This window comes from Larus michahellis, chromosome Z (assembly GCF_964199755.1).
Source record: "Larus michahellis chromosome Z, bLarMic1.1, whole genome shotgun sequence".
Lineage (NCBI taxonomy): Eukaryota > Metazoa > Chordata > Aves > Charadriiformes > Laridae > Larus > Larus michahellis.
The window spans coordinates 35,196,734-35,215,951 of NC_133930.1; the positions used below are offsets into that span (position 1 = coordinate 35,196,734).

Sequence of the window (19,218 nt, forward strand, 5' to 3'; positions counted from 1 at the left end):
CCACCCAGTTAAACTTACCATTTTGGTGCCATTGTCCCTTTGCTTATGGATTTCATAAGAAAGCAAAAGTTACAGTTATTGTGTGAATTGAAATGCAAATTTATCTCTGGAGAGGCTACTGGTACATTATAACAACGTCCACCTGCCCATTTACCTTAGACCACCTGCTCTCTTTGCTGAGCAGGTCTGCATACCGATATGCCTGAAGCCAGTTCTGCTGGAAGGTGCAGCACCACATCAATTCCCAGTAACAGAGATGATGAATCTGTTTCCACTCTTGCTGGGATGCTATGCATTCTTGGAACCTCAACTGCGCCTACGATGTAGTTAAGTAAGAATGATGAAAATTGGCTCAATTACTGCTCCACATGAGAGTCATGTCTAATTACAAATTCTTTCCTAGCATGTAAGTGGAGAACATCCGACTAGTAAAATGAGATAAACTTCCCCTTCAGTCTCACTTACAGAGACTGAGAGAGAGATGGAATCAATATTGACACTGAATATGAACAGGGATATAAGCATAATTTTCAGTCCAACTAAAATAAGTTACTCAGATGAATCAAATATTTTTTCCCCAAATTGAGCACTGAACAAATAAAAACCTTAAAAAAATAAATTTATTTACCTTTTCAAAATTTCCTTTCAGTGTATCTATTCTGGCAGCATAAAATAGAATAATGGAACCCTTGAAAAGATATAAGAAAAATACCCAGTTACTATTTTAAGCTTAGGTAATTATATTGCTGTTATAAAATTTATTGAGAATACACACATTTGGAAACTTATGGAGGTAGGGTTCGAGGAGACTGTCTGCTTCCTGAAGGTTAGCTTCCCCCGTGCCTAGAAAACATAACAAACCAACCTCAATGTACTTAAGAAAAAAAGTTTCATAGACTAAGCTTTTCATTTCCCAATCATATTATGGCTTGAATAGATTAACGGACGATTGCTTTTATGCAAAAGCAGAATTACTTTATCATATTGTGTTTCTATAAAAATTAATTTTTGTCCTGAAGGTACTAAGTGCTTTTAAGATAGTAAATGCCTGTAAGTAGAAACAGAATAGACTATACGAATATTCTTTAAACTGTTCCATTATAGATCCTAGTTATATTTTTAAATCCCTTTAATTGTTTTAGCAAGTTAGGAAAACATTCCTCAGCTGCCTCCTTCACTAATTTTGAGCTCAGTAATGAAGTACAGGTGACACTGAAAGAAATGAAGTTCTCCTTAATTTCCTGATGAGCCTGAAGGATAAGGACTAAAATACTTCCAAACTAAAGAATGTGAAAATATGTCAAAGATGCATACAGAATTAATGGTGACTTTTAGCCGCATGTAGCAAAAGTAATTAATTCTCCACATGTTTGAACTTCCAAGTAAATTGTTTGGGAGTACAGAATTCTTTCTGGAGATAGTTTTCATAATATCTGACGTTAATTTATGGGTAAGAACTTGTCTGAACTAAAAATATTTTGTGATATTTTGCTGTTGCATGTTGAGACAGCCCTTGAAATGGAACAAGATGTTGGTATATGGTATCCACCCTCACCGTTTCTGCAGACATAGCTTTGTCAGAGATACTCGTTTCAGATCATAATTAAGTATACAGCAATCTCCTGTTACAAAGCTAATTGGCCACAGTTTTGAAGTTCAGTTTAAAAACAAAAAATCACAATAGCTATCATAATGCGTAGCATGACTGAACAGCTACACAGTGGGTCTCACCAAGGATTAAGGAGACGTAAGTATGATAAACCAACAGGGTGAAAGTACACAGAATGGCCCTCAAACTGCTGCCAGACGCGCCTTCACGTAGTTGACAGAGGCCCAACTCCTAAGAAACATCACAAACACATGCAGAATTAACTATCAGTATACAGAGTTACTTTTAATAGTTTCTGGCTCCCCCAAATCCACTTTTCCTTTCAGATTTCGTAATTCAGCACTTAGTTATCTCAGATCCATGCAACCTCCTACCAAAACAGTTCTGTCACAGCTGACAGCACTCAGCGAGGAGAAGATTAAGCTAACACTGAGTAAAATAACACGTGCATTTCAGTGCTCTAGTGAAATGGGAACACCACACAGACCATGCAGACACACAGGTCTACATCCCTTCCCCACTATTTCCTGGCTATGAGCCTTTCAGAGTAAAGTCTTTTAAGTCTACATTTGGTGAGAACCTCTCTCAACTGTTCCAGTGCTATTTGTCAGCAAGAGCCTTCCTTTGCAGAAATCCTGTTATCCTCAATTCTCCTCCAGCAAGCCAGGCACCATTTTGAGGTTCTGATCAAAATATGTCCTCTGCTGACACACCAACTTCTAGCCACCATTTCCAGAAGCTACAATGGAATTTGTGTGTGCTGACAAAAGGAATCCAGATTCATGTACACTTATTCAGCTCTCAACACATGAAACTTCTTCCCATCCTTCCCAGTTTACGCCCATTACGTATCAGCTTGACTGCCTGGGGGATTGCCCAGACGAGCTCAGAGCTTGCCTGCTCAAGAGCAGTGGCTCTTCACAATAGTATCAGATTTTAACCTTTTTGCCCCCAAACAAATATTAACCTAACAGGAGTTTTATTGCACAGCAACTTGAGGAGTTATAGGAGAATTAAAAAAAATGAAACCATACAAAAAATTGTGGTGATACTCCAAAATTGGTTGATCTTTTCCTTTCAGCTTTTATTGCCTTTTCAGTCAGGGCAAAAATGTCTATTTTAGAAGAGCTTCAGCATGAACCAGGTCTTTCACAGGAAGGAACAGAATGAACAGGTCTCTACTGAAGTCTAATTTTACACAAGCAGAATCATATTTGTGGACAAACTAACAGCAATAAAACCATATGGTGACCCATTGTCTCAATAATAAACTTGAATTTTAGTTTTGTACAATTCTGTGTGTTGATTGGTTTGTTGTTTGGGTTTTTTTTTTTTTATTTCTTACGGGTGGCAAAAAGTTTTAAAGGGCTGTAAGATACTTACAAAACAAGGCTACGTTTACAAAAACAAGGCTATGATGACAAATACTTTCCTCATCCATGAGAAAAAGATGTATTAAGATTCCACAGTGACATATGATATTCAGAAATTCCTTCTCCCAAAGAAATGGGCTTTGTGGGTGGAAAAATGTAGAACTGTGACTCTCCCCTCAGTTACTGGTATGAGGAACATTAATTTCTGACTGCACAGGCTAGAAAAGAAAGCTGATACCCTCTCCTTAAGGATCAGCAAAAGGAAAGAAAATTGCAATTTGAAAACCCCCTCTGAAGCAAACTCATCATTCCCCATGGTTGTTCAAGATCAGGATATCACTATATGTGCTTTTACGCCTATCATCTAGCCCACTTCTCATCTTTTTAACCACACTAAAATACTGATAAACAATACAGATCATCATATTTTTAGTGTGAAATATATGATGTTAAATCCACCCAGTCTTTATCTGACAAAAGACTAATTTAAAAAGACAAATATCAGATCCAATACCCTATTGCCAGAAAATCCAATGAATTCTAAAAGTCGAAGGATCCTTCCTGGTAAAAGCGACAGCATCTGAAATACATTTCAAACAAAAATAAGATAACGGAAAACTTCTGTACATTCTTTAAAAAGAAGTATAAGCACAATAAACTTGAACCAAAAGTGACAGCTACTGTATTAAATGCCATTATACATTAGTGAAAAAGTAAAACACAAAAGAACTCAAAAATAGACATGCATGATCAACAACATACTGAAGTTTGCAGCTTCAGGGAAATTCAGACTTTTGATGATTATCCATCGTGGAAGCAGCAAGACAGAGTCCAGCTGTGCTGCTTCAGATAATGACAGATTTTTCTGTCTTCAGCTGATCAGAATTGTTTGAGAATTGTGGGTCATTTGGAATGGAAGTATTATCTATTTTGGTAGTACTTACAACCTACAATTGTCATTTTCCTTTACTCCCAATCAAAGGACACAATGGTATCACAAAAGTTCTACTTGTTCCTACTTTGGGAGTGCTGAATTAGCAGAGTAGCAAGCATACTTATTTTAGAAACGCTAGCTATTGCTATCATCTTTTAGCCCTCTATTACATGCACTTTTTGTTCCCCTTGTAACTGCTCTCTCCACATCCTACACAACAGACAACTTACAAAAATCACAACCACCTTTTCAACAAGCATTGCAAGAAGGTCTATTTGACGGTCAGTGTTCGAAAGCTCCATTCACCCTAACAGGTTCTGCCCAGCAGAGACCTTTTCTGTTAAGCTTCCTACTGAGGAGACTTCATGAAGAAAAGGAAAGGTCAGAACACAGACATCTACCAGTTGCTTGGGTTTTGAAGACTGACCAGGTACAGACAGACCTGAATTATTCTGACCATACTCAGAACTAACCCAGCTCCAGTCTGGAATGATACAGAAATTAGTATACCAGCAGAAATAACTCTCACCACTGCCACAACAGATGTGAAAAGGTAACTGTAGTAAATTGTAAAAAAACCCCAAAACACTAGTGGATGTACCTAGTTTTCATTTGCACAGACTCAGTAAACTTCTGCTTATTCTTCTGAATTTGTAATTATCTATACCACTGACGCAAAAGTATGGTATATATGGGGATGTTAGGAAAAGCAGCCACTCCAGGTATCCTGTAACCAACAGCATAAGCACCTTAAAAATTCCTGCTACACACAGGTAGATGTGTGTAGCTGCTTTCCCTCTCAAAAAATATATATATAAATTAGTCCAAGATAATTAAACACAATTGAGAACAAATTTGTAGAAAGATCCTAGAAGGCACGCATGCAAAAAGCCACTGCTGTTTTCATATTGCATAAAACCTTCAAAGCATGTGCAATTTTAAAAACAGGATTACAGTACTGTAACTGCAAAGAATCCTACAAAATTATCCCAATAGCCTTTCTGTAGTCTGAAAAAGTCATACCAAGTTGAATGCTCCAATTCCAAGTTTTACTCCACCTTCAAACTGGTAGTAAGTTTCAGTTTTGCTTTTGTTCCCCTGAGTCATCTGTACCACCTGATGACATTCTCTTTTGATGCAGAAAAAAAAAAGAGAGAAGAGGAAACATGACTTAGAAATTATATGAAATATAATCATTACAACTGCTATAAAAATATTTCTTTTTATTTTGGAGGCATTAAGGCAACTGCACCAACATTTAATCTAAATGCTTTCTAATGGCTTACTTGTATATTTGGTAACTCGTCCTAATTTTGAGGCCACCTTTGATAAAGTTGATCATGTTTTCATCCTGGAAGAAAAAAAATTAACTGTACAAAAATGTGTATTCAGCTATTACATATAACACATACACAAAAATCCTCCAGTAAAATTTATATTTGTTTATAACTTAATAGTCACTGGAAATACTAAAAAAGGTTTTTCAGTTATTAGACTCATCTCTAAGACTGAAGTTAACACTTGCTTTAAGTTGTCAGGGAAACATTTCTCTGGTGCATGTTACACATCTTAAAACTTAAAAGGGGGGTGAAAAAAAAGTAAGAGTCACTTTCAACAGAATTTCCAACGCATATAAATGAAACAAGAAAGCTCTCCACCAGATGGTGCTGTAGGACCTTTCAGAAAGCTTTGAAATGCCAATTCTGACACACACAAGCAAGCCTAGGACCTGGCAGAAGACAAACCAAAGAATCCTCTGAACTTATGAATTCCCATTGCTGATCAACAGTAATCACATGTACTACCCAACATATGCGCTTGTTAACCTCTAGAAAAATCAAAGTAAAGCCACAATGCACTAACCAAAAATAAATTCCCAAAAAGTGAGATGGCTAACAGCTCCACAGGATAGAATTTTTTCTCTTAGAATTCACATAGAAGGGAAACATGTAGGCATTTCAGAAATGCACATTTGAATACTTGGAGACTGCATATATGATGTGTAAAGTGAAAAATCACACACACAAAAAAGCCTCAGAACCATTAACCAACAGAAGTTCTGGCTTCCATAAAAGGGTCATCTCAAGCAAGACCTCAATTGTTTTCTCTGCAAGACCGAACACAGAAACTCAAGTGTTTCAGTACAAGCATTTTTGCTACCTGTTTCTGAATGGCTACATTTTCATTATCATCATCATCCTCAGATGAATCAAGGTCAGTCAAGGATGAAAAATATGGGGCATGACAGCAATCAGCAGAGCAGGGTATTGTAGTCAACAGCAATGGATCTCTGACATGATGGATAGCGAGGTGCTGCTTTAGAGAAAGTACTCCTCTAAGGTTGGTTTTTCTTTCATTTTACACAGTCATAATTTGAAAACATAGTAGCACAAAGTCCCTGAACCAGAAGCTAAACAAGAAGTTCCACACAGTGTTAAACAGCAGATCTTTCTGTGAACTATATTATTACCTCAGTAAAGCTAAGGAACGCTCATTTTATAACCATTCATTACTATTCTGCTCCTGACAACATGTGAGAAGTGCATGGAGAGTGACACTGAATGGGAGATAAGTGTGCATGAGTTGAAGTTTTGTTAGTTGGGAAACATTCTATCCTTTCTGCGTGAAAAGAGATTTGCACTTTCAAACAAGACATATCCTCATACTTGAACATCTTTTTAAACAAGTACTGGACGCTGTCAGATGTGATGTAAGTCAATTAAACATACCACCTGTGTAAGGCTGCAATATACCTTAGGTTTTTGATTCCCGGGTATCAGTAACATCACTGGTTATTCATATAAACAAAGAGAAGAATTACTATACTTTCAGTCACTGCCACGAAATAACACTCATTTACTAGGAGAAAATCTGTTTTTTAAATAGCATACCTAGTGTGTGAATGGTGTTTTACAAGTACTAACATACTTTCCTTTAAACTGCTACACAGAAATACAGAATAAACTATGAACTTTACCTGTACGAAGGTGAGAGCTGCTTTCTGTAGTAAGCATTCAGCATAGCAGATTTCAGCATGCATTTCCTCTATATAAGAAAGAAAAGTTATTTACTGTCAACAAAGTTATTGTCAATATTCTCTTTTTGGAATAAATGGAACAAATAAAATACTGCCAAGAAAAGAAAAAAAAAAAAAAGCAAGATTCTGCTGTTGCTGTTTTAATAACTGCTGAATAATAGCTGCAATACACAAATCCCAGTAGAAGTAGTAATTGGAAAGCTAAAAATAATCTTCTATTTCACTTCTCCTCAGACAACACTTTTGATCTTTCCAGACTTGACTTCAGACTAGGGCAAAAGCTACTTGTCATTCTGGTCGCTGCTCTCCTGTACTTCCCATTGATCCTGAGTTGAAATATCAGCCTACAGCAACTAGGTCTTCCAACCCTCCTTCCATGTCTTAGAAAAAACTTTTACAGATGAATGCTAACGCTCACTGCGGCTCAGGCTTTTTCTAAGTCTGGTAAGACACTATTAATGGGTTTTCAACCTGCTTCATGCTCAGCAAAACGGAAGCACCAGGTGGACTTTCTGTCCTCATGCAGCACTAAAGTATTTGACTTAACACATGACATGAGTTACTCTGCACTCATGCTGCAAGACCAGCCACATGCACAAGGCTGCTCTACGTAGAGTACACGCGTGGTGAGTTTGACATGTCCAGTATTAGAGAGGATTCTTTTGTGTCAGGTTAGAAAAAAAAAAGCATACTTAAGCATCTTAATTCATGCATGCTCAGAGCCAAAAAAATAACGTTATGCTGAATCCCGCATTTTGAGAAGCTTTGCATTCAAATTCGAAAAAACTACCATATAGGCGGTTAAGTATATTAGTAGATGTTGGTCGGATGTTTTTGAGCTTTTTTCACTTTGTTATCTTAATTTTATTATAAACCACTTACCTTCGCTCAACTGATCTGCTGACTGTTTAGAAACTAGATTGGACAAGGATTCCACCACTGTGTTTCTTTTTCTGAATCTAAATCAGTTGTACACAGAAGAAAAAAAAACCACACAGCATGAGCAACATTTCAACACAAATTTGAACTTAATTATTTACAGCTCTTAAACATTTCAAACCACAACTTAGAGGCACTCTTAGTAAAGGGATGATTTGCCAGTAGTTGCAATTCTTTGGGTAGTCTAATTGTGGACACTGGTATGTATCTAGGCTCAGAAGCCTATCCAACCTTGATTATGTTCCAAGCATGCATTTAATCTACTTTAAGTGTACAATAGCTTCCACCCGACTTCCACCCACCAGCTCCAGAGGTCTCTCTGACGCTGGGCAAGCCACCTGAACTGCACTTCAAAGTTTTATGAATTATTTTTTTCCATTTCTTAAATTTGTGCTCAGAATTAGAATGAAAAATCAAAAGGAGCTCTAATACTTCAGTATCTTTTGGCATTTTATGCCAGATATGATGCCAAGGTCACATATTCTACTTTCAACAGATCTCAATTGTCCATGTTATAAATTGCTAGTTTATTTTAGTATGACATTCAAAAAATAAATTTGTTACTATTTACAAAAAACTCGGCTTTATGAAGAAGCTAAAGAAACAATTCTACATTCAGAAAAGCAATGTATTTTCTAAGTCAGGAAGTCATTAATTACAAATACTGAGCATTAGTTTATCGTTTGTTCACAGTATTCTGCACATTGAAAAGCACAGGATCCTGACGACAAGATTACGACACTACAGATTAATGTAACACCAAAAACATGCTCAATTAAGGCACATGTAGTTCTGGCAATTCTTCACCTTTGAGTGTTTGATTGCCTTTATCTCACATTTTTATGAGTTTTGTGAGAGACTAAAGCAGAGCATTTATGCATAGAAGTTTGTACCCTGCTGAGATGGCAGCCCTTATTTGAAACTATCTGAAGTACAAAGAGGCACCTAATTTTCAGACATACTAAACATCATAGTTCAGATGAAACTGTGAATCAATAGCAAACCTGAAAAAGAGGCAGAAACTGCTGACCCTTTGTTTTCTTCAGGGAGTACCTGATAATTTCGTCCCATTTCCTTTTCTTTTGACATTGTTAAAGAGGTCATGTTAAATGTCTAAACATTTGGAGGCAATTTCTTTGGAAACCATTCATGATAAATTATGGTAAACCAACATGATAAAGAACCATCACAGCAGAATAAAGCACTCGTTTCTGTTTCTGTTGGAGGCTTGTTAAGCACTTTAGCTTTGACAATCCATTTTATAAATTTCTTTAATTAAAAAAAATAAAGGTCACTAATAACTTCTACTTTCTACCGTATTTCATTGCTGTTCCAAGTAAGACCAGAAGGAAAAGGTTTGCATCATTCTTGATGGGGATAACAGCCCTTTAATTTAAAGGTAACAAAACACTTCTAGTTGTAACAATAATATTTAAATTGCATGGTTTTAGAAGAAACTTCAGTACAAGCTAACGAGCTATTAAACTACTAGGGTCCGCCTTTGAAAACAATTTTTTTTTTTAATTATTTTCATGATGAAAGGGAAAGTTCAAAATACTGAGTTTTTAAATTCTTGATCCCCATGGAAAACAAAAAGTCACAAGCTGAAATAGCTCAGGTAGTTCAATCATGTAGTGTCAGCTCATATGTAGGTCTACAAAGCCAACCAGCCACTTACCAACTTCAGAGGCTACACACGCCCAGACAGAAAAAGTCTTTTTTTCCCCCCCAGTCCTAGGAAATACACCCTTACAAATAATTGGACAGCAACAATTACTCTGCCTTTCCAGATTTACATCGCTATCACACTGACAATAGCCTGCTTTGAGAACATACAGACAGCTGGGATATCTTACAAAGAACATTTACTGTGTTAAGTACCTCATAAATGTTCATTGCTTGGGCTTACCTTTGGCATGTTTGCAATGCTTCCTTCATTGTAGAAATTCCCATTTGTATATCCTGCTGTTCAAAGGTCATAGCAGCTTGCATAACTAAAATAGTGCTGTACCCAAGGGCATGGTACATACTATCTTTAGACCTAGGGCAAACATATAAGTCTTGTGCATTTAAGCAAAACTTTACATTTCAATACAAAATTAAACGCTGAGACACTTGCCTTAACTTGTGAAAAGAAAGAATAAAGTAGGAAAGTAATGAACATGAGAATATAACCTAGCAAGTATCATCATCCACTGGATGCTACACATCTGCCTCCACAGGATACTGTCACAGCAAGTTCCAGAAAATAGCCAAACTGGGTTATGCAAACATTTGCATCTAATTATATGCCATTTATAGTCCGCTGGTATATCTATTTAATTTAGCTAATTAAGCCTTGATATAAATACTCATCTGTCTGCTTTCACTTAACATAAGAATTAAGGACATCCTCTAAACATTACTACTTGATCCAAAGATACAAAAATCTGCATTTGTGTCACAGAAAAGCCAGTACGCGTATGCTCAGTCCTGCATAAAAGGCTACACTGAACCAGCCTGGATTTCACAACATAATTACATGATAAAAAAAAAAGATTGCTGTTGGAAAGTGGCTACTGGAGGTCATAGCCAAGCCTACCATCTGCAGTAGCACAATTGCCAACTTGACATCAGGTGAACTCAGGTTTTGTCTAACCAAGTTTCAGAAGTTCAAGAAAATGATGACTGCATACCCCTCTGGCGGCCTCTCTGGTAGCACTGTACTATCAACGTACCTTTTCCTAATGTCCAGTTTGAACCTCCTAAGCCTCAGCTTGTGGTGACTGCCTCTTGTTTTACTGTTTGCCACTGTGGAGAAGGATGTCTCTGTCTTTGCGATTTTCCCTCATTAGCTCAAGACCACTATTAGATTAACCACCAAGTCTCCTTTTTGCCAAACTAAAACAAACCCAGCTCTCACAATCTCAATGAGTCATATGTTCTAGTCTTCTAGCCACGCTGCTAGCACTCTGTCGGACCCTCTCCAGTTTCCTCAACTTTTTTCTTCCCCCTAAACCATGAAGCCACCCGGCAAATGTAATTTTCAAAGACAGAAAATTTAGGCAGAGTCAAGGAAGATAGACCCTTGGGCTAAGTGTTTATTTCTTAAATATATCAAATTTTTACACTATTTAAGGACTTAAGTTTAACTTTCACTAACAGGCTATTTTCCAGTAAAACAATTGGGCTTGTTCTTTTTTAAAGGTGGCTTTTTGTTTCCTTGCTAGGTTAGGTCCTCTTTGCAGATTAGCTGAATATGCCATATAATAAACTCAAGTCTGTTAGGCAACTGGGACTCAAAGCATCAAAACCATGGAGTTTAGAATACCTTTTTTTTTTTTCTCTGTAGCAAATGTTAACTAAAACAAATACTTCACTTTACATAAAAACACTATTGTATGAAACAAGTGTTTTTTTGTTCTACAACGCAAAATTAAATACATAAGAAACATACAAAAATATTTGGGTAATATGTGTGTATTTAGCAATACACACATGCACAACGCTTGCATGTAAAACTTAGTATTTTGCTATACTACCCAAAAATAGTTTTGGCATACACAAGTGCAGGTGGGCATTCTCAAAGCATTGCTCTGTTACAAATAACACTGCACAACGCTCAATGAAAAAAGCTTGGGTGTAAGTATAGCTAATTTTTAAACGTGTTATTCCTGCCTACCTTCTCTACACTTGAGCTCTGCATACCACTCCACTAAATACAAACACTTGATAGCTGTGTCATCTTCTCAAGGTTTTTTTTGACGTTGTTCTTCAACCTGTCTGTCCACTGGCCTAACAACACCAACCCATCACTCTTAATCCAATCTTACTATCCCCAAACTGCAGAGCTAGAACTTTACCTTGCTCTACTAACACAAGCTACAAATCCCTCTCACTGACACATCCCTTGACAACATATGCATCTTTGAAAGAAAGAAAGGAGATGAACAGTGAATAGGATTCAGATCTGAGACCTAAATAACAGCCTCCCAGACTGCCTCCCCATGCAGTCACAGGTAAACTAGGTTTATCCTATGAACCTTTCACCATTCTTTAGTTCCCTGCATATGCAGTGCCATGCTTTTCTTCTCAGTGGAGCAAAGGCAACAGGGGGACAGGAAGGATTAGTCAGAATACCAAAAGGTGGGCTTTTAGGGTAAACACTACTATGACTCAAATGTAACATAAAAAGCAACAAGAAGTATTCTGGAGTTTTCTTCCAGCTCTGTTGTCTTGTCAAAAGCAGTTCCATTGTACAAATTCTCAAAAAGATACACTGGATAAGGTCTTGCTCCCCTGCTTTTTCCCTCTGCATGAGGAAAGACAGCTTAAACTCTTACAGAAAAAAATCAATGCTTCATTAACAGGTTTTGCAGTCATCTTAAGGAGAAACAAGTGCACTAATAAAACCCAAAGATACTGAGAAATGCCTAAAGACAAAAGGGAATAAATAAAAACTACTATCTTCAGAGGCCTTAAACTAATCTTCAGCTACCAGATAGCATACTTCACACTGTCTGATTACAGTGACTTCAGCAAATATCAGGACCTTACCATGGACGAAGTAGTTCCAGGGCTTCAGAGAACTTATTGTTTAGAAATAAGTTCAGTGCCATTGAACATTCTTCCAGAGCACACTTGAGATCCATCTTAGATGCCCTAAAAATAAAAGATTCTTAGTTTCGTCAAACTGTAAATATAAACAAAAAATGAAAATATTTTTTTCCTTATACAACACACACAGCTTTCACAGCAATTTTATTACTCATTTTTAAAATCTAGCTTTACAAAAACAAGTCCTATGCTTAACAACCTTTGCTTATTCAAGTGACATTTATGGCTTTGTCCTCCTTTTTTCACCAGTCAATATGCAGCGGAGTCATTTTTACTGCCACTTATATAACATAAATAATGAAAACTTATCACTGCGTCCAAGCTCTCAATTCTCCCTATCTGTACAAATGCAGTTTCAGACTTTGTATTCAGGTCTAAATCTCTAGAGAGATGACAAAATAGTATTTTCATCAAAAAAAGCAGTAAACAGACGCTCACTCTGCTAACAGCTATGCCAAAAATAGTCCTGTCAGAAGCCTGCAGCTATGCCAAAAGCTTTTGGTCTTCCTAATTCACTTCAAGTAAAATCACTCGCGCTTGCTTAAGAAGAAGCCACCTAACAAAACTGCTACCTCTGCCAGTTTTGTCTGAAAGACTCAGTAGCACTCACAAATTGCTCCTTCAGTAGAACTGGTGACAAACTGGACATTCATGGTCATGACGAATAACTAGAAGCTACATAGCCTTCAACGTGCACATCTGGATTGGGAAAAGATACAGCTTTAAAACAACAGGTTTAGGCTCTACAATGGGTTTTATCCAAGTAAGGTTAAGCAGTAGTAAGCAACAGATCATGTCAGTGAGATGAATATTTAAGTGCTGACCAGAACAGAAGAACCCTGAAGGAGGAATTTAAGAAGAGAAACAAAAGAGGAGCGCAGCTGCTCTAAAACTGACAGTAACACACACACACAAAACAAACCAAGTAAAAGGGGGACACAAAAATACGACTGGACAGGTTTTTACACAGAATTATCAGCTTCCGATACCCTCCTCCTCTCGCCATCACCCAAATGCTTTAAACACATTGGCCCTGGTTTTTATAACGCTTCTGGGGCAGAAAACTTGGGTAAAGCTGGATGACATCCCAAAACTCTTTCTCAGCTTTATTTTCTGTCATTTTTTTAGTGGCAGTACTTGAAAAATTCACCTTGTGTAGAAAATCTCTAATTCAATACTTGGCAACTCTAGATATTTATTATTGAACATACCAAGAGGCAAAGCCTGCCCTTCATAATGAAGTCGTGAACTGTCCCAGCAGTTGAAATCCAGTAGTTTTACCACCAGACTGTTACTAACAATTTTAAAGACAATTTAAATACCTTTATTTTCTCCCTTACTGGGATGCAACTTGATTATGACCCATGCCATTTTAAGATTTATGTAGTTTTACATAGCAAAACCCTACAGTTCTTAAAAGCCAAAGCATTTGCAGCTCATTACTGTTAGACGCTCACTAAGCCTTCAGGTCCTTCGGCTGCGCACACGCTGCAGGAGAGGTGGTATTCTCAATGCAACCTGCTGCCCTGATCTTCAGCTCTCCAACAGAAGCGCCACTGTCACACCAGCAGAGAAGGGGCACCATGGCGAGCCAGTCACCCAGAACAAGTCTTGCCAGCAAAGCGGCCACCTCTCTTCCCAGGTGCGCAAGGATCCAGCCAGCCCATCACCCGGCAAGTTTCATCCAAACATCTGGTCCTCCGTGAGGGCCTGGGGAACGAGCACTGCAACATGGCCCACGATTGCCCAACTACACAGGGTATAGGTACCAAAGTCTTCATTAGCCTGTACTGATTAGTACTGCACAGCTACTGGAGAGCAAATCTATGACATTTGTGTTCTCTTCATTGCTGGCCTATCACCAACAACATACTGTGCCATTGCCACTATCAGTTTATGTTCTCTCACTTAAATACCCTTAAGCCAGATATCTAAATTGCCTTCCAATTTTCTTAAAAGTATTTCAGGGAAGTTATTGTACCACAAGTTAACGTAGGTCTATGTATAAACACATAACCCCCAACAACAAATAAAATCCATCAGATAAAGCAATAGCAGTATCTTTTCTCCTCCTGCAGGGAGACAAAAAAAGTTAGGATTTTGTTGTTGTTTATATACCACTCTTTATATCCTAGACTGCACTGGAAAATATAGAACATAAAGGTACACTTTATAATTCAGACTACACCAGCTAATCTTACTTAACCTGTTATCTAGACAATCATTTTTTACAAGGCTGTTCCATTAATTATAGGAATATATTATGGTATTTTATTTTTATTCAGCAAGCTTCACATTGTGTATTTAAATGTAAACACATTAGTTCTATTATAAACCTTAGCTTTGAGACTTTAACTGAAGTGTTACAATTGAACTGTAAAAAAAGTGGAGGTGGTTGTTTTGGTTTGGGTTTTGGTTTTTTTTTTTTTCATTTTCAAAGTCCTAAATCTTTTTGTATATAAGCCTGCGTGATTCATCTTTGCAAGACAGTTGATAATCAAGGCTACTCAATGACAGAAATATATCAGATTAAACCCATAGGTTTATTTTTCAAATTTCCCCCACTACACATACTACCTCAAAAGTTTCTGAAACACACTCTCAATGAAAAACTGAGAAAAGGGAAAAAAAAAAAAATAGTAGCAGCGTTGTTCCATGATGATTACAAAATGAGACACCGTTTTCACTATGAATTCAGGATCATGCACAATTTTTGGTTTCCCTTTTAATACAGTTTGCTTAATCTCTTTGATTTTTTCTTTCTCCCCTGTCTCTCAAATACCGCAATTAGTTCCTTCCATTTGGCTCCTCCTTGATGAGGTGAAAAGGAAAGCATTAGGAAGCATATCAATTTTTATCAGAAAGCAGCAGTTCGCTGTAGGTCACATAGGGTTTATGAACTTTCTTCTTCATGGTTCAGTGGACACAGCTTTTTATCTTTATGATGCTACTTGTGCTGAAATTAACAGGGGACTTCGCACTTCTCAGATCTAACTTCAACAATCTTTGAAAAAGTATAACAACTGACATTAAACTGTAAATGAAAATCATCACTTCATGCTCACGTCTTGCATTGATTTGCAGGCTAAAATGCAAATTGCCTTACAATTCTACCACAGAGACGCCTTCCACCATTCCTTCCTGAAAAATGAACTCACAGATCAAGAAAGCCATGTAGGTGACACACAGAATATCTCTATCACCTCACATTGCAAATCCACACCTTCTATTCTTTCGTTTCAAAAAAAAAAAAAAAACCCCAAAAAACAAACACCCAACTTATCAAAGCCAACCACAAACTCATTTTGCACATTCTAGCTTCTAAATTCAGAAGACAAAATAACCTGGCTGAGCAGTTAGTTCGTATACCTGCTGAAGCCTCAGCCTGTAACACCTCTTCATACCCCCAAATTAAAGTTCTTTCCAAAGCCTGGATCAAGAGAACCACAGACTAAATCACAAAACATCCCACCTATTTGGCAAAAAAATGGACTCAGCAGTTCACACTAAATCTGCTCAACTAGTTAAAGGTTTCCTGTTAACAACAATCATCAGAAATAAGTGTTATTAAGATCCTACATTTCCTGCTCAGTAAAACAAAATTAAGACACTTATCAAAACACAAACGAAGTGAGCAATTGTATTTTACTGCATTCAGAATCTGAATATGTAAACAAATCTGTCCAAATTAAAATATTTATGCAACCAGTAGAGAAATGTACACATTTACATGTTCCTCTTCAAATGTCTTAAATACTATGCCCTCCAAAGAACAGTGGTAAGAAATAATAATAAAAAAAAAGATTAATTTATAATGGCTGAAAGTTTTTTTTAAACCACTTGATTTTATTAGCTAATTCCATGAATACCATCTGCTAACAAATAATTTTCAAAAAAAAATTTCATTTTTAGCTAGTTAGAGGCTGGTTTGTTTTTTTCTGATACAGAGGCAAAGACCTGAGTTAAACCCTCAATAACTTGCCATCACCACCACTGTGTGTTCCCATGCTTCTATATCCTCATTCCACGTTTGCTTTGCAGGAAACTACATTTCAGTACATGCTGGTTTGATTACATATTCCATTTACTCTGTTTTTCCCACTAGAAAAAATGGCTAGTTGCTTTCAAATAACTTCTCAAGAAAGGAGAAAAACAAGGGGAGGCTATTCCTTTTTAAATAGCAAATTTGCAGTGATTGCCTTAAAAAAAAAACCAACATAATCCAGTAATCAAAGTTGAGATCTACTAGACAGGAAGAACGAGTTTTCACTCTGTCATACTTGCTCGCCACAACTTTTTTGTGACTACCACTGAAGGAGTGCCCTGTTCCTGCAGCCATATAAGTGGTGGTGGGGAAATCTTCAAGCTTGCAGAGGACAGATGGACCTTCTGGTTCTCTCCGCTCACAGCATTTTTGCTAACTTCGAGGTGGGCGAAGAACTCTGTGAACTGTTGGAACAGAAAAGCCCAACAGGAGGCAATGACCTGCTACACAGAGTATGGAGGAACTGTGAATGGTAATCCGAAGTATGAGAGGTAAGAGAATCGCAAGTGAGAGACATATAATCACACAGGTCATAGAGGAATCTGAAGGGAAGGTGGATCATTCATAATGGCAGGTAATTTAACAACTGATCTCTACTTTATTCACGTAGTTGTGAAATACTTGCGTTCAGCCTACAAAGAGTGAGAAAGTTTCCTACCACTTCACATGAAAAGTAACAGCAAATAAATAGATTAAAGTATTACAGTGCCCCACTGCTGTAACATTCTTCTGTTGGATCATGGAAGGATCAAGATGAAAGGGCAATGTCCCATTTCCACTGCTTCACTAGGCCTCATCTCAGTGAAAAGAAACACACTTTCTGTATTTGTACGCTGCAAATCTGCACACTTCCTACCCTGCAATCAGTAACTGCTAGACTTCCTTTGGAAGGAAAAAATCTGATCTTTATTTTACAGAACATAGCCATGGACATGTTGGCTTTTTAGCTATTATCGGAGAGGACTGTTAGCCATCAGGCTCCCAAATGCCATCATACCACTGACTCTAGCATCACCAGGGTACGTACCAATATTTGTGAAACAATTCCATAAACAAGGTTCTTAAAACATAGTCCCTACACCTTGTCAAAACTATCTTTTCCAACTGAATGGATAAGCAGCAGATTGCCCCAGCACGTTGCTGTCATGTTCTTTTCCTGCATTACAGACTAGTGCACATTCTGCTGCCTTTATGTGTGACCAAAGCCTGCAGACAATGCAAACAGTATTCCTTACGTCAAGCAAGCTTATGAAATTATTCTGCAACCTCAGATAGAAAATTTGGGAAGCCAGTTTTCTCAGACTCTTTTTTCTGACAAGTGAATCATAGCCTCTACCAAAGAGTCTCACTCCTATTTAATTACTCTTTGCATATATTTTTTACTGTTTTCCTACATCCTGCAGCAGAGGAACATAACCAGAAGGAATCACTGCAACTCAAATTCATAACTTGATACCACAACAGTCAGAAGAAAGGAGCATACTGACTCAGAAGCAACTTGGCTATCTTCCCTGGCAGACAAGGAATACTTCTGTGCAGAGGCTCAGAACAAGCACATTTCCTCCTCTCCTCCCAAAACATCACAAACCAATTTCTTCAGCAAGTTAGCAAACTGATGTCTGTTCAGTGAGCAGTGCTGACTCACTCTCTCTTTCTCACTCATGTTTTTCTCCTGACTCAGTCTTATTTTGGCAATCTCAGTTTCTTCGCTACCTCCACATACAGTTTCCTAGAATTGACAGAAACACAGCACATTTTATCACCTCAGATGAACATATGCCTTAATTTATACTGGAGTAGACTAAATTAACATCATCTCAGTGAAATTACTACGGATTTTACACACAGTGAACACAGTTCACTTCTACACGAAAAAAGGAAAAGAAAAATGTGCTATATTGGGTGTTACTCAAAGATAACAATGTCACATTACGAGGAGAATGAAACACCACTGTGTTACTGTCTAAATACTTTAAGGATACCTCTTGCCAACACAGAGAATTTTTTACAGTTATCTTCTCACTTCTATGTCAATCTTCTTTTACGAAAAAAGAATAAGTGTTTTGAATTCCAGAAATAGGCGATGTATCTTGGGCTTGGTGCTGATCTACTCATTAAACTGTTCCAATACAGTGGGGATATACTGTCCATAAGGAAGTTATTAGCAGCTTTAAGTAGGTTCTTCTAATCAACTACTTGGATCTGCCACAGAAACAAAGAATAAGAATACCAACTTGAAAACCCTGAGATGTATTGGAATATTCACTATTAGTATGATAACCCTCAGGATATACGCAAAGCAAGAGCATTAGTCATTTAAATGTCAAAACACTTTACAGCTTATTACGCTGCTTTCCTTTCCCCGCCCCCTACAGACTAATTAAAAAAGGAGCATAACTACTAGCCTAAAACAATTGAAAAAAAAAGTCATTGCTCTAGTATTTAAAAGAAAGTTATTTAAACACATAATGAGTTAAACAGTATCATCTATCGGTCCACATCAGTAGTCAGTGTAAGAGCATGCCTGAAAGGCAGTTATACAGCTACAGTTAAGTATTAACTTGGTAGCACTCTTCTGTCTGTATCTCCAAGAGATTTAGTCAGCTTTTAATACAATCGCCCCTAGTGCAATGATCTACCCACTCGTCTCTTGAAAAGCGATTCAGGAGCTAGAAACTGGAGAAC

General features: G+C 37.4%; 1 protein-coding gene across 2 annotated transcripts in view; it reads right to left on the reverse strand.

Moving 5' to 3' along the window:
* Nucleotides 1–19,218, reverse strand: part of TTC39B (tetratricopeptide repeat domain 39B) — a 76,007-nt gene that overhangs the window by 14,782 nt on the left and 42,007 nt on the right. For both annotated transcript variants that reach the window (XM_074570117.1, XM_074570118.1), the window contains 11 exons: nt 12,429–12,533; nt 9,802–9,933; nt 7,836–7,912; nt 6,894–6,961; nt 5,203–5,267; nt 4,940–5,045; nt 3,497–3,562; nt 1,732–1,840; nt 776–843; nt 629–688; nt 155–316 (listed from right to left, as the gene is read on the reverse strand). In XM_074570117.1, the coding sequence (XP_074426218.1) occupies nt 155–316; nt 629–688; nt 776–843; nt 1,732–1,840; nt 3,497–3,562; nt 4,940–5,045; nt 5,203–5,267; nt 6,894–6,961; nt 7,836–7,912; nt 9,802–9,933; nt 12,429–12,533 (1,018 nt within the window). The remainder of the gene's footprint in view (nt 1–154; nt 317–628; nt 689–775; nt 844–1,731; nt 1,841–3,496; nt 3,563–4,939; nt 5,046–5,202; nt 5,268–6,893; nt 6,962–7,835; nt 7,913–9,801; nt 9,934–12,428; nt 12,534–19,218) is intronic.